The sequence below is a fragment of the Mandrillus leucophaeus genome, unplaced genomic scaffold (genome assembly GCF_000951045.1).
Source record: "Mandrillus leucophaeus isolate KB7577 unplaced genomic scaffold, Mleu.le_1.0 Scaffold354, whole genome shotgun sequence".
Classification (NCBI taxonomy): Eukaryota; Metazoa; Chordata; class Mammalia; order Primates; family Cercopithecidae; genus Mandrillus; species Mandrillus leucophaeus.
This window is the reverse complement of record NW_012103743.1, coordinates 1973391-1987310: the sequence shown is the minus strand read 5'-3', so window position 1 is coordinate 1987310 and position 13920 is coordinate 1973391. Positions and strand designations below refer to the sequence as shown.

The window sequence follows — 13920 nt, the reverse complement described above, 5'->3', positions numbered from 1 at the left end:
AGATAGTGGGAGATCAACACCCAAAGTGCAAGGGTGGGAATAAATAGAAGAGCAAGAACTGTTTGCTTGAAGAAATTAGCTAGGGCTCCATTATGTTAAGGAATCCAGATGTGCCCTGTTGGTAATGGCGAGTTACCAAGGTTGAACAAGAGCCAAGTAAATGTTCAAAGATGTGGCTGGGGAGACTCCCTGGAAGCAAAGCATAAGACAGGTTGAACCGTGCACACAGGTGGTGGAGGGAGAAGGCAGCAGTCGGGGTTTGAAGAGACTTGAAATACAGAAAGAACAGACAAGGAAACATGAAAACATGGAAAAAAATCCAGGTTTGTGGGGGCTGAAAATCAGGGCTTCGGCCTCACCACCTACTACAACTCCTCTAGGTAATGAATCACTTTACCAAGCCACAGCTTTCTCATCTGTAAAACAGGAATGACAATCTGCCCTTAATGATGCTGTCAGGGGATCAAAGGTGCAGGGCCATAGTATGCAAATGACAAGAAGCCCCGTAAGTTTAAGTGAGGAGGAAAGAACTCATGCAAAGATGTGCTGGATAGACACATCCTTGGGTAAGAGAGAAGAGTATTCCAAGGTCTGGAACCTACAAAACGGGACGTTTACCCACCCCACCCCTTCACTTGCAACTATTCATGAAATTCACCAAAATTATTTCCTAGAGTTTTACTTCTATTTTTTTGCTTTTTGGATCACCCTCAGAAATGGTTATATTGTTGAGTTTACCTTCTAGAAGATGTAGAAACAGTAAAAGAACAGAGCCACCTCAGATCACTCAAGGGGTTGTTCCGTTTTCAAAAATACACTGACTTTTGAAAAGTCCCTCAATTGGTTGGATAAAATGTCTGAAGCCATTGTGGGGAAAAGCAAGACAAGTCTTAACTACAGAATATATTTTTAAGGAGATGCAGCTTTATTACTTTCAAGTACAAACAATAATTTGGACTTGGCTAACCAAATTTGCCTAATTGAGAGAATCTGCTTTAATGTACAGATATAAATGATTTATAGTTAGCACAATCACTTATGGGTAAAAAGAGCGCTTCTATGATGCAAGAAAATAGCTTCTCATCTTAGAGACATCTTGTTCCACAATCACTCCACCATTTGCTTAAGCAATCCCTTCTTCCGCCTACCCCACACAGTTCAAATATAAACTTTAACTCACGCCCTCTAAATCACAACATACATCAAATTAGTGAAATATGAGTTGATGACTTTTTCCGCATTGCTATAGATGTTGGATTGGTGACAGAACTCTCTCTTCAACCTGAGCATTCTCATCAAGTACACTAAGTCCAAATCAGTGAAATATGCCTGTTCACCATCTGAGTACAAAGACGCCAAAACATGATGAGCTTTTATCATCTGAATTAGTAATTTTCCAGGGTTGAATATTAAAAACACATCTTTACTTGGTTGGGCACATTTATGAAGAGTAGAAGTAGCTGAATTCTTTAGGCTGCAGTAATTAAGTGGGTTTACACTGGTCAGGATTGAATTACTAAATTTAAACAACTGAACTGTTCCAGGGAAGACCAGAAACACTGAAACATCTTGACAGCAAAACAGCTTTTTGCACTGAGCGTGACCGTTCAGTTGGATGAGGCTGATGGGAATGGTGCAAAGACTACTCAGTAATCCATCTGAGGATTTATTCTGAAAAAAGTTTACTTTCCTAGAGCAGGCATGGGGAACCTTCGATTAGAGACACTGCCAAAGATGGCTAATGCGCATTTTGTCAAAAAAGTGAATCTGTTCTTTTCATCAGACACTCCATCTGAGGACAGGGTAATTCTCAAGGGTCTTGGTTGTCTTAAACCAAGCGAAAGCACCAGCATAACCTGGTAGGAGGGCTGTGTCAAGAAGACAGACCTAAAGGGCTTCTCCCCTATCCTGACAACTGTGTCCACAGGCAAAGGTGACAGTATGCCCTGCCCAGACTGCATCATGAGTAGTAATCTGATTCTGCTCACTTCCCTACAGAGAAAGGCAAGTGGCTTCATACACCAAGGCCCACAGAAGGAGGCACAGAAAGCTATAAAAGTGATGGTGGGGCTCGGCGCAGTGGCTCATGCCTGTAATCCCAGCACTTTGGGAGGCCGAGGCGGGCAGATCACGAGGTCAAGAGATTGAGACCATCCTGGCCAATGCAGTGAAACCTCATCTCTACTAAAAATACAAAAATTAGCTGGGTGTGGTGGCACGCGCTTGTAGTCTCAGCTATTCGGGAGGCTGAGGCAGGAGAATCGCTTGAACCCAGGAGGTGAAGGTTGCAGTGAGCTGAGATCGCGCCACTGAACTCCAGCCTGTGGACAGAGCAAGACTCTGTCTCAAAAAACAAACAAACAAAGTGATGTCGGTAGGATTCACCTCTAGGCAACCTGGAAGCCACACCATAACAACTTCAAGTTGCCAGCTGGGTTTGGTCAAAGAAATGTGTAAAGCCAGGATCCACTATCCTTAGCTGATTCTGTTAGATCAAAATGCCTAACCTAATACAAACAATTTCTTCAGGTCTAAAATACTGTTTCCGAAAGTATTTCTTTTGTTTTACAAATGGAGAGCCGTAATCATTTTCCTATGAATACTAGAATGATTATATAATCCTCATTCAAACCTCACCAAGTGTTTTCAACAGCCAGAACACAGCAATTTTTAAACTATGAAAAATGAAGTGCAAACCTTACAATTCAATAGCAATGTTGCCCACGTTTCACTATCCAATTGCATGCACCTTCCTGCAGAACTTCTTCCAAGTCCAGTCCTTCCACTGGAGGGGCTTTCTTCCTATTTCTCTAATAGGTCTAAAATGTCAGGCTAGAGTCAGATTTGGCAATGTGTTTTACTTCAAATAATGGAGCTGGAATGATGACAGAATCTACTAGAAACGTCACATATCCACTCAGCTCTCCTGGATCCCTGTCCACACCATGAAGCCCGAAGTTGTTATGATGGCCTTTATGAACCTGAGAGAAGCCCCTTGCTTCCACCACACCACAGTGCCACCCAAGAAATCCAATCCTTGTAAGAAAGGATGGGGCTTATCTTCTCATGACTTAGAATTTTTCAGAAATGAGAATATTCACAAAAGAGGGAAAGGCAATTCCCTTCCCTATGCACTAAGGAAGCCAAAGTCAGTGTGTGCATGAGCTAGTTCTCAAAGGCAATAAAAGGAGAGTAAATAATAGTTTTAGTTATCCCCTACCCACTTCTCACTCTGACTCCCCACTTTGCTTTCTTTTGCAAAAAGGATGAGCTAGTTTTCCATTTTTATAACTGGCGACAGTACGAATATATCCAGCATCTACAAAGCAGTTAAATAAAATCTTAGGCCAAATAAAGGCCTCCATAAAGAAGAATAGACATTAGGACTCCAATTACTGCCCAAAATTCTGCTGTCAAAATCCAGCTGCATGATGATGCCACTGCACTCCACCCTACTGTATAACAGAGCAACACTGCCTAGGAAAAAAAAAATTCCAGCGGCACCAAGTACCACCTTGATGACTTCTATATTCATCACTAAAAACTGAAATAGAGCACACTATATACAGCTTCAAGTTTGTCACTTTAATAAAACTTTTCCCACAAATAATTATAATTACTTGCTCTTTGAAGCTACTGGATAGATCTGAAAGTGAGGTGGGGTGGGGATGGGCATTAGATCAGTAATAGTTACCTGTTCAGGCTCGATAAAAAGTAAAAACTCAGCCAGGCGCAGTGGCTCACGCCTGTAATCGCAGCACTTTGGGAGGCCAAGGTGGGTGGATGACCTGTCAGGAGTTCGAGACCAGTCTGGCCAACATGGTAAAACCTTGTCTCTAATAAAAATATAAAAATTAGCTGGGTGTGGTGGTGGACGCTTGTAATCCCAGCTACTTGGGAGGCTGAGGCAAGAGAATCACTTGAACCCGGGAGGCGGAGGTTGCAGTGAGCTAAGATCGTGCCATTGCACTCCAGCCTGGGCAATAAGAGCGAAACTCCATTTCAAAAAAAGTAATAATAAAGTAAAAAGTAATTTACCCTCATCATTGCCCAAAGTCTCCTGGGGCTTCTGCAAAACAGATTCAGTTGCAATTCTGGTTCTATTTCTAGGAGTACTAAGCAGAGCTCATGCACAGAACTCAATGTGAGATGGATTAAACCCAGATTATGTGGGATGGGGGGAAGATATTGTCCCTTTGCTTAAACCCCACAGAGTTTCAACATGGATATTAATGATACCTGTCCTTGAAATCCACCATTAATTTCTATCAACTTCACAGCACTCAGAGGTCCACAGTCTGGCTCTATGCTAATGCAGATTCTGGAAGAGACAGGTCCCCACCCTAGAGTTTACATCATTCTCAGCTCTGCTAGCAACACTTTTTCTCACCTGTCAGATGGATATGCTTTATACTGGAGTCAGCAAGAAGCTCATGTTCCCAGACATAAGCTGTCACTGAGGTTCCAATTCTTATGTTCATCTTCAAACTACCTTCCTGTTGGTCTGTGAATGAAACATGTCCCTCTCCACCATCCTTGTAATACAAGAGAAGACAGCTGAAGAGTGGCTGAGATTTTTCTACTGCTTGCTCCCTCTACTCTCTCCCTGATTGTGGCCACTAACAAACATTACTACTGCTGAACCACAAAATTACCTACCTTTAGAGAGGGAGGACAACACAAACTGGCAGCCCAGGGACATGTTCCTTATATTAAATTTTATCAGTTGTAACGTTTTAAAAATCCAGGATTTCAAATAAAAATCTGGATTTCTAGCTCCTCCTGAAACAATCTAAAGACCTGCCAACACTGGACTTCTTTCTCCTAATGATAAAACAGAGCTGAATAACTGCCCTGTTATATCAACTTTCCAGGGGACAGCACAATCCTCCCCAGAACGTTTTACTCATTTATATTACCGGCATGGCTCCCTTAGGCATTTGGGTATGTGAGCCCTAATCTAGGACAATTCCCTCATTTAAAAAATGAAGAAAATGATGGTATTAGAAGAGAAAGTTAATCTGCCTGAAGCTGCAGATTAAGTTAGAGACAAAGAAGGAAGTTAAATTGGGTTCAGGTATCCTTCTAATATAGCATACTGTGTCCCTATTTAAACCATGGCTTCTATCAGCATTTCTTCAACCAATTACTTAAACTGTCTAAGTGAAATCAGTTATATTTTCTACATTTTCCTTTTATTCATCCTTTTCACATAATTGATGTTCTTACAGAAAACTTTTTATCAGTCATTTCATTTAAATATTATCCTGCCAGAAAGAAATCATGAATCAGGGATCAGACAAAAATGCATTACCAACTTTTACACATTTCAGTAGGTAAAGGACCAGAAAGAATCTTAGAAATCACTGAGCTTAATACTTGGCTGTGCAGACAAGGAAGCTGGGACCCAGAGAGGCTGCAGAGTTCCTGGGTAACAGGCCCGGTCTCTAACCTTCCAGCTCACTGCTCTTTTCTGCTATACCAGGGCACGGCTGTGCAGTCATCCAGGCTGTCGGGGACTAGCTTCCCCAACATGGAAACAAAAACTACAGAACTTGCTCACATCTTAAACATGGCCAACCTTGATTCTGCCAAGACATAAGGTTTAGAATGAGTTGCTAACAATCAATTTACAGAATCAGATTTGCACTGGAAGACAGACTTTCTTTAGAACTGGTATTTGGTGGAAGTTTTAACAGTGGCTCTTATAAAAGCTAAACCCTGTATAAGAAAAGTTGCTGTAACAACATCATAGCACCTTTGCTTCAACTTCAAAAGAAAAAAAGGCTATGGTAAAAAGCTTTACTAACACACAATGTGATTTCATAGGCAACCAATTAGCAGATTAATGGATCATTTAACTTTCTTTACTTAAAACCAATACTCCACGCAAGAAAGATGAACCCAAAATGCATCCTCTTACACTGACCAACTTAACTAAGTACAAATGAAGTCAATGGTGTACCCCATTAGCATGCTGCGTTGTATGTCAATAAAACAAGCCCTCCCCCACCCCGAGCCCTGGCCCCTGGCAAACATAGATAAATGATTGTGCACTGCGTGATGATACCATTAGGTGAGAACTTTGGTTCATGCAGTCGGCTGCCACAGAGGTTGCACCCAAAACCTGCAGCCCCGGCACCCAAAGTCAGTCAGCGGTGGTGGCTCATGGTGTCAGCCGTGCTCCTTCCACAACACCAGGTGAATACTGTGGTCAGGCATGCTGGTGGCAAAGACCAAGCCCGTGTCATTGTGCCCATCCAATCCATTCAGCCAGGATGCTTCGCCTGCCAGGAAGCTTGAGCCTCTCTTTGACTTCCTGTACTCTGGCAGAGGCCAGCGACTAATCAGGCTCTCTGTCCGCAAGTCCATGATGTACAGGTAGCGGTTGTCAAACAGCAGGGCAAAGATATCTCCAAAGCCAAGCAAGGCCAAGTTTGCTATCTCAGGTGTCTTGATGACCCTACAAGGATGAGAGTTAGGTACTGTGAAAGAAGGCAACTTTGCTTCTGTTTATGCTACTGTAATCTTTTCTGGAGATATTTAAAACCAGTATTAAATTCAAGCAAATTTAGAGTTAAATGTTTTTGATAAAAAGTAAAATATAAGGAGAAAAAGCTCAGCCCACTTATAAAAAAGGTGGGGGCGGGGGGGGTTCAGTCATTATATAATATTGGCATAAAAGGGAAAGGTGGTGTCTGATGAAAGTTTTTTTTTTCTTTTTTGAGATAGGGTCTCACTCTGTTGCCCACACTGGAGTATAGTGGCGTGATCTTGGCTCACTGCACTTCCCAGGTTCAAGTGAATCTCCTGCCTCAGCCTCCCGAGTAGCTGGGATTACAGGTGCCCGCCACCACACTCAGCTAATTTTTGTATTTTTTTTTTTTTTTTTTTTTGAGACGGAGTCTTGCTCTGTTGCCCAAGCTGGAGTGCAGTGGCGTTGGCTCACTGCAAGCTCCGCCTCCCGGGTTCATGCCATTCTCCTGCCTCAGCCTCCCGACTAGCTGGGACTACAGGCGCCCGCCACCATGCCCGGCTAATTTTTTGTATTTTTAGTAGACACGGGGTTTCACCGTGTTAGCCAGGATGGTCTCGATCTCCTGACTTCATGATCCACCCACCTCAGCCTCCCAAAGTGCTGGGATTACAGGCGTGAGCCACCGTGCCCGGCAATTTTTGTATTTTTAGTAGAGACGGGGTTTCACCATATTGGCGAGATGGTCTCCATCTCTTGACCTCGTGATCCGCCTACCTCGGCCTCCCAAAGTGCTGGGATTACAGGCGTGAGCCACCGCGACCGGCAATTTTTGTATTTTTAGTAGAGACGGGGTTTTACCATATTGGTAAGATGGTCTCGATCTCTTGACCTTGTGATCCGCCCACCTTGGCCTCCCAAAGTGCTGGGATTACAGGCGTGAGCCACCAGGCCTGGCATGTTATCTCAATCCTCATAATGCAGTTAGGTAGAGGTATTCTCTCCACTGTATTAGTAAATAAGACTAAAACATCTTGCTATGAGTCATACAACTAACACGATGCAGGTCTAGCAAATGTTTTCTGAGTATCATAGGTGCTGAGTGCTGGCTGGGCCCTGGAAAGAGATAAGCAAGATAGTCTTTGCCCTTTAGAAGGGGAGGGCATAGCATATAACTGCCAGAGTATGTGAGAATATGCTGAGCACAAACACTCCAACGGATATAACGGGAGTATCAAGGAATGAGCAAACCTTTCTGCCTTTTATCAGCTGGACCTGGAAGAATATTTTTTCTCTTTCTTGAAGAAGAAATGCAACTGGGCAATATGGATTGAGAGAATACTGAAAGCCTGTCTAAATTTTACAAATTCTCTCTCATGGGCATGTGGTTCTCTTATAGTTAATATCTGAAAAAAAAAGTCTGTGATACTAAGATACTAAGAATATCAACATACATCACTTCTATGAAACTAAGAAAATAGTTAACAGGTGCTGGCCCCTGCTTGAAAAGCAGTCAGAGAATGAGTTCACCCTCCTAGATTGAAAAAGGAAGAAACTTCTGCTAAAAGAGGTAGCCATTTAGATGACATGTTTGAGAACATCCAAAATCAATCACTGAACACTCCCTGTGGCGTGAGCCTTTGTAAACAGGTTTACAAGATGGGAGTCTGATCCCAGGGAAAGCAGTAAGTTCAGATGACCTTGAAGTAAAGGGGAAACAAAGGTCCCAATATGTGTGCTCCAATGAGTTACAACTGATAACTCATCCATCATTTTCTACTTAGATGACTCATGTTCATTCACTCAACAAATATTTACTAAGAGCCTAAAGTGAGCTAGCCAATGCTGGTACCAGGATATCGGTAGCGAGTAAGACAAAGTTCCTCACACTCAAACTATCCAAACCTGAATTTCCTAGTCAAACCTGTTTTTTCTATTTCTTTACTTGCTCATTCACCCAGGTGCTCAAGCTAGGAAACGTGGCAACCATCCAATTCTCCTCCTCCTCAAATCACAAATTCAGTCACCAAGCTCTATTGATTATATGCCCTAAATTTTTCTAATTTATTCACTACTATCTGCACTACCACACCTCTAGTCCAAGACACCATCTTTTGCCTGCACTGTTGCCAACAGCTTTCTACTGATCTCCCCACATCTACTCACTCCCTTTGAATCAGTTAACCTCACATACAACCTGATCTGTTACCACCTTGTTTCAACTTCTAAACTCTTTGATGGTTCCTTATTGTGCTCCCATCTTTAGTCACACTGAGGCATTTAAGGAATTTCCTTCAATTTCTCAAATGTACCTGAGGCTCCTTTAACCTCAGGGCCTTTGAACGGACTAGTGTCTCAGTCTAAAATTCCTCACTGTACATCCACTCCTGGTACTTAGTTAAGGCATTTATACTCATCCTTTAGAGCTCAGCCCAAATGTCTCTTCCTCTTAGAAGCCTTCCCTTACTCCACAAACTAGGCAGGGCCTCAAAGTACTCCATACTAGGCTCCTCTTAACCCAATCATTAAACAAACTGTTTGCAATTAGCTATTTAACATCAGTCTTCCCCCTCCTGCTGATCATTAATCTCCCTGAGTTTGGTAAGTACTTCTTATGCTTCCCAATGCATACCACAATGCCTGACACAAAGGTGGGTGCTCAATAAATATCTAAAGAATAAAGTAGTGGTGAAATAAACAGAGGCAAATGCAAATTCCTACAAAAGAGATCTAAAGGAGGCTAGGAAGCCAGGCATGGTGGCTCATGCCTGTAATCCCAGTACTTTGGGAGGCCGAGGTGGGTGGATCACTTGAGGTCAGGAGTTTGAGACCAGCCTGGCCAACAGGATGAAACCCCACCTCTACTAAAAAAATACACAAAATTAGCTGGGCGTCGTGGCAAGTGCCTGTAATTCCAGCTACTCAGGAGGCTGAGGCAGGAGAATCGCTTGAACCTGGGAGGCGGAGGTTGCAGTGAGCCAAGATCACACCACTGCACTAGAGCCTGGGTGACAGAGTGAGACTCTGTCTCAAAAAAATAAAAATAAAAATAAAAATAAAGGAGGCTAGGAAAAACAAATAGGAAGTCTGGTAGGTCCCACATCATAACAGAAACACAAAAAAATAGGTGGCTACCGAGTTAGGGCTTAAGATCTGTGAAGATGAGCTGATTCCAAAGACTGAACCACAAATACATTGCAGAATAGAGCACAGGTCTTGACAGGTTTGTGGCTTTCACTTTGATCACTTTAGAAATGGAACCGGACATCCCTGCTGTGCAGAGTCTGGGTCCTTGAACCTAAGTAACCTTACATGCTGTAGAGATAACCTAACTCAAACAATCACATCATATCTCAGACTTACTGAGTAACATGCTGTTATTTGTGCTTTGCTTCTTTTCAATTAGCTTCAAAGCTAAGTAGCCCTACCTGGTCCTAGCAATAGAGGTCAGAGGATTTGTAGTAGGTTTCAATAGAGGTTGGTTTATCTGTGTTTGGGAGGAAAAAAGCAGACACAAGACAGATTCTTTTCGGAGAAAAAATCTGAACCTGGCAATTCCTACCAGCAAACAATCCTGCAGGTTTATTATTTAAAACTATTATTCAAACACTAAAAACTAACAGAACTTTCATCTAGGACTCTAGATAGTCTCTATATGCCACTCCGAGTCAGAAAGATACATGAGAAAGCAGATGTGGGACCAAATTAAACTCTTTAGAGATGCTAAGCATTAAAACAACTATGACATCTCTAGCCCACCTTGCCTTTGCACCTTCCCTCCTAAATTTTTCATTAAAAATAAAAACAATATTAAACTACCAAAGATGTGATTTTCCCATGGTGATTACTTGAATATTTTGCTTTGCAAAATATCAAATTCTTTCAAAACTTTATTTTCCCCTGTTTCTGATGTCCCTGGCTTTCTGGTACCATAAGTATATGCCTATTGGATAATCCAGCCATGCATGAATGGACGCATGTTGGAATAAAGTGAGAAGTGGAATGCTGGGCAAGGCCCCTACCCTGTCTCAGCTTCAGTGTCCCCATCTATAAAAGGAAAAGCTTAAACAGATGTTTTCTAGGAAAGGTTTCAGTCTTTTTTCTCAAAGCATAAATATCAATCATTTCTATAACTGATTCTGACACCTCTGAAACCTAACTGGTTAGAAATGTTGGTCTGACTCCAGGAAGGCATAAATGGGGTTGTAACTTTGTGATCAGAGAGATGCGGCCCACCAAAGTTTTGTGGTTACTGTGATCAGATCCACACAAGCTGACCTCAAATAGTCATGCATAAAAACAATTAAGAGAATGTTCAATTTTCTGTACTCCTCCAAGTCCTGAACCATGCTATGGGATGCTAACTTTGTGAGTTGTTATTAGTAAGTGTGTGCACAATAGGTGTGAAGTACAGTAGGTTAAACAAACAGGTTTCTTTATATGGGGCCTCTCAGACTTAAATTATTAATAAAGATCTGCCAGGTGGTGTACTAGGTCCTCATCACAAGCATTTCATTTAATAGTCACTTTACAGATGACGAAATTGAGCTACAGAGGAGTTAAGAAAGTTACACAAAATCACACAGCCCATCAGAGATGGCACCATGTCTTAAACGAAGGTTTGTCTATCAGCAAAGTTCTCTTAATGACCACATGGCACTGGCTTCCATCAGCCCCAAACATGCTAACAGATATTGTCAATTTCCAAGAGGAGCCTATTGTATGCAGTGAATCACAAAATTATTTGTCTATGGACTGCTGCTTATTTATTTCTTTGGAGGGAAACCCTGCACATTTTATTTTTCTCTAAGTATCTCTGTCTTTCTACTAGTCAACAGAAGGTCACTTGATGCCTAGATGCCACTAAAGTTTAACCAAGTTTGTAAAACAATGCAGAATTTCAACTGAATATGAAGTAGAACTTAAAATATTAGAACTTATGGAGATCTGAAAGGTCTTTTCATCCACACCCCTCATTTTCCAGAAAAGCATGTTAAATATGAAAGAAGTGGCTCATGACTCACACAGTCAGGCAGGGGGCGTTCCAGTATGTAACTCTTTTTCATGTGCTTACTTCCTCTAAAATATTTTTCCTGAGATGTTCAGTATATATAACCTTGTTTACAAGTGATACAGTAAACATTTCATAAAAGCCAGCTACTGACTGGTAGATCCAAACATTTATTCTTGTCTTTCCTACCGAACTACAGCAGGCTTTCAAAGGTAAAGCGTGAGGTCAAAGTAAACATTACCTGAGAATATCATAACTAGCAAAGTCCCACTGGTAGAGACCAAGTGCTGAACTGCAGACAATGTATTTCCCATCAAAATGCAGTCTTGGCTGCAGGCAGATGCTTCTATCCTCAGAGACAGACAATGTCTTTAAGCACTTGCAGTTGATTTCTCTCCCAATTGGCCAAATCTACAGAAAAAAGAAAATAAGGAAAGATGAGAGATCACATCACTACAGAAAAGCTTGTCTTTAAAATGGTCTGTGTTTGCTGCAGTCAGATAGAAGTGAAGTATACTGGAAAGACCACAGGCTTTATAGCCAAGAATCACAGGTTCAAGTCTTAATTATCCTGTGCAATCCTGGGTAAAATTATTTAATCTCTCTTAACTCCAGCTCCTGCAATGAAGATAATGCCTATCACATGGGACAGTTTAAAAGATCCAATAATGGGCCAGGCACGGTGGCTCACGCCTGTAATCCCAGCACTTTGGGAGGCCAAGGCAGGTGGATCACTTGAGGTCAGGAGTTCAAGATCAGCCTGGCCAATATGGTGAAACCGTGTCTCTACTAAAAATACAAAAATTAGCCAGGCGTGGTGGTGGGTGCCTGTAATCCCAGCTACTTGGGAGGCTGAGGCACGAGAATCACTTCAACCTGGGAGGCAGAGGTTGCAGAGAGCAAAGATTCCACCACTGCACTCCAGCCTGGATGACAGAGCAAGACCCTATCTCAGAAAAAGAAAAAGAAAAAAAAAGAGAGAGAGATGCAATAAGAATGTGAGAGTGCTTTGTGAACTCTTTGCAATTCATTACAATAAATGAGTATTTATGTTTTCATAGTTCAGATCTAAGAATTAAGGACAGTAGGAGACATGTAAGAAAGTATTAAGAATGGGCTGGGCTTGGTGGCTCATGCCTGTAATCCCAGCACTTTGGGAGGCCGAGGCAGGTGGATCACAAGGTCAGGAGTTTGAGACCAGCCTGGCCAATATGGTGAAATCCCATCTCTACTAAAAATACAAAAATACCCAGCTACTCAGGAGGCTGAGGCGGGATAATCGCTTGAACCCAGGAGGCAGAGGTTGCAGAGAGCCAAGATTATGCCACTGCACTCCAGCCTGGGCAATAGAGCAAGACTCTGTCTTGAAAGAAAAAAAGAATTAAGAATAAGCTGAACATAAATTTATGTGAATTTCTTTTTCATCTACAAATCCAAGTTAAGAAACTACATAGGACATAGAGCTAGCAAATCATCTCTTCTTCCAGTGGGTTTAAAATGGCTTGGACTAAGACATTCCCCCTCCTCTTCTCAGAATGTTTACCCTTTGCCATACCACTTTAACTTTCTTATGTTTTCCAGTTTTTCTTTAACGAAGCAAATTAATGGAGGAAAAAACTCACCTTAATCTCATATTTGTCTGCACTTAAGAGGATGTAGTCTCCAGGACTGTGCAAGAGAGACTTGACTTTGCACTTCTGCAAAACTACCTGCAAATGTAAACCATGTTACGGAAAGATCCTTTTAATGATTCTCCTACAACGATTTTATTCTTTAAATTAAAATATGAAAATGAGCTTAAAATATGCTAGAATAGCTAAGCCATAGCTCATTACCAAATTAACCTCTGCTAAACATTTTACTATTCTCTGTTATTAGCAGTATCTAAAAGTGTCTAATGTTAGCCAGATGAGGTGGCTCACGCCTATAATCCCAGTGAGTCGGAAGGCTGAGGTGGGAGGATTGCTTGAGCTCAGGAGTCGGAGGATGCAGTGAGCTATGATTGCACTACTGCACTCCAGCCTGGGCAACAGAGCAAGACCACAACGCTTTAAAAAAAAAAAAACAAAAAAACTGTCTAAACATTGGCAGCATTTAATCTTAGCATTCATCTAGAAGCAAACATTAGGACTGATTTTTAAAAGTTATAAAATGTTACTTAAGAGAAGGAACAGAAAAGAAAAAAGCCCATAGACACTGAAGCAGATGCAAATGATCTGCTTTCACAACCATGTGAATCATAAATGAAAAAGCACCGGACTTGGCACCAGAATCTGTCACACACTGACTTTATTTATTTATTTATTTATTTTGAGATGGAGTCTCGCTCTGTCGCCCAGGTTGGAGTGCAGTGGCCGGATCTCAGCTCACTGCAAGCTCCGCCTCCCGGGTTCATGCCATTCTCCTGCCTCAGCCTCCCGAGTAGCTGGGACTC

The 13920-nt window shown here is 41.9% G+C and overlaps 1 protein-coding gene across 4 annotated transcripts in view; it reads right to left on the bottom strand.

Annotated features, from left to right (window-relative positions):
• Positions 1–904: 904 nt before the first annotated feature.
• The window catches only part of FBXW2 (F-box and WD repeat domain containing 2), a 33768-nt gene continuing 20752 nt past the window's right edge, over positions 905–13920 (bottom strand). For all 4 annotated transcript variants that reach the window (XM_011989518.1, XM_011989517.1, XM_011989516.1 and 1 more), the window contains 3 exons: positions 13109–13195; positions 11728–11897; positions 905–6463 (listed from right to left, as the gene is read on the bottom strand). In XM_011989518.1, coding sequence (XP_011844908.1) covers positions 6175–6463; positions 11728–11897; positions 13109–13195 — 546 coding nt within the window. In that variant the 3' untranslated portion in view covers positions 905–6174. The remainder of the gene's footprint in view (positions 6464–11727; positions 11898–13108; positions 13196–13920) is intronic.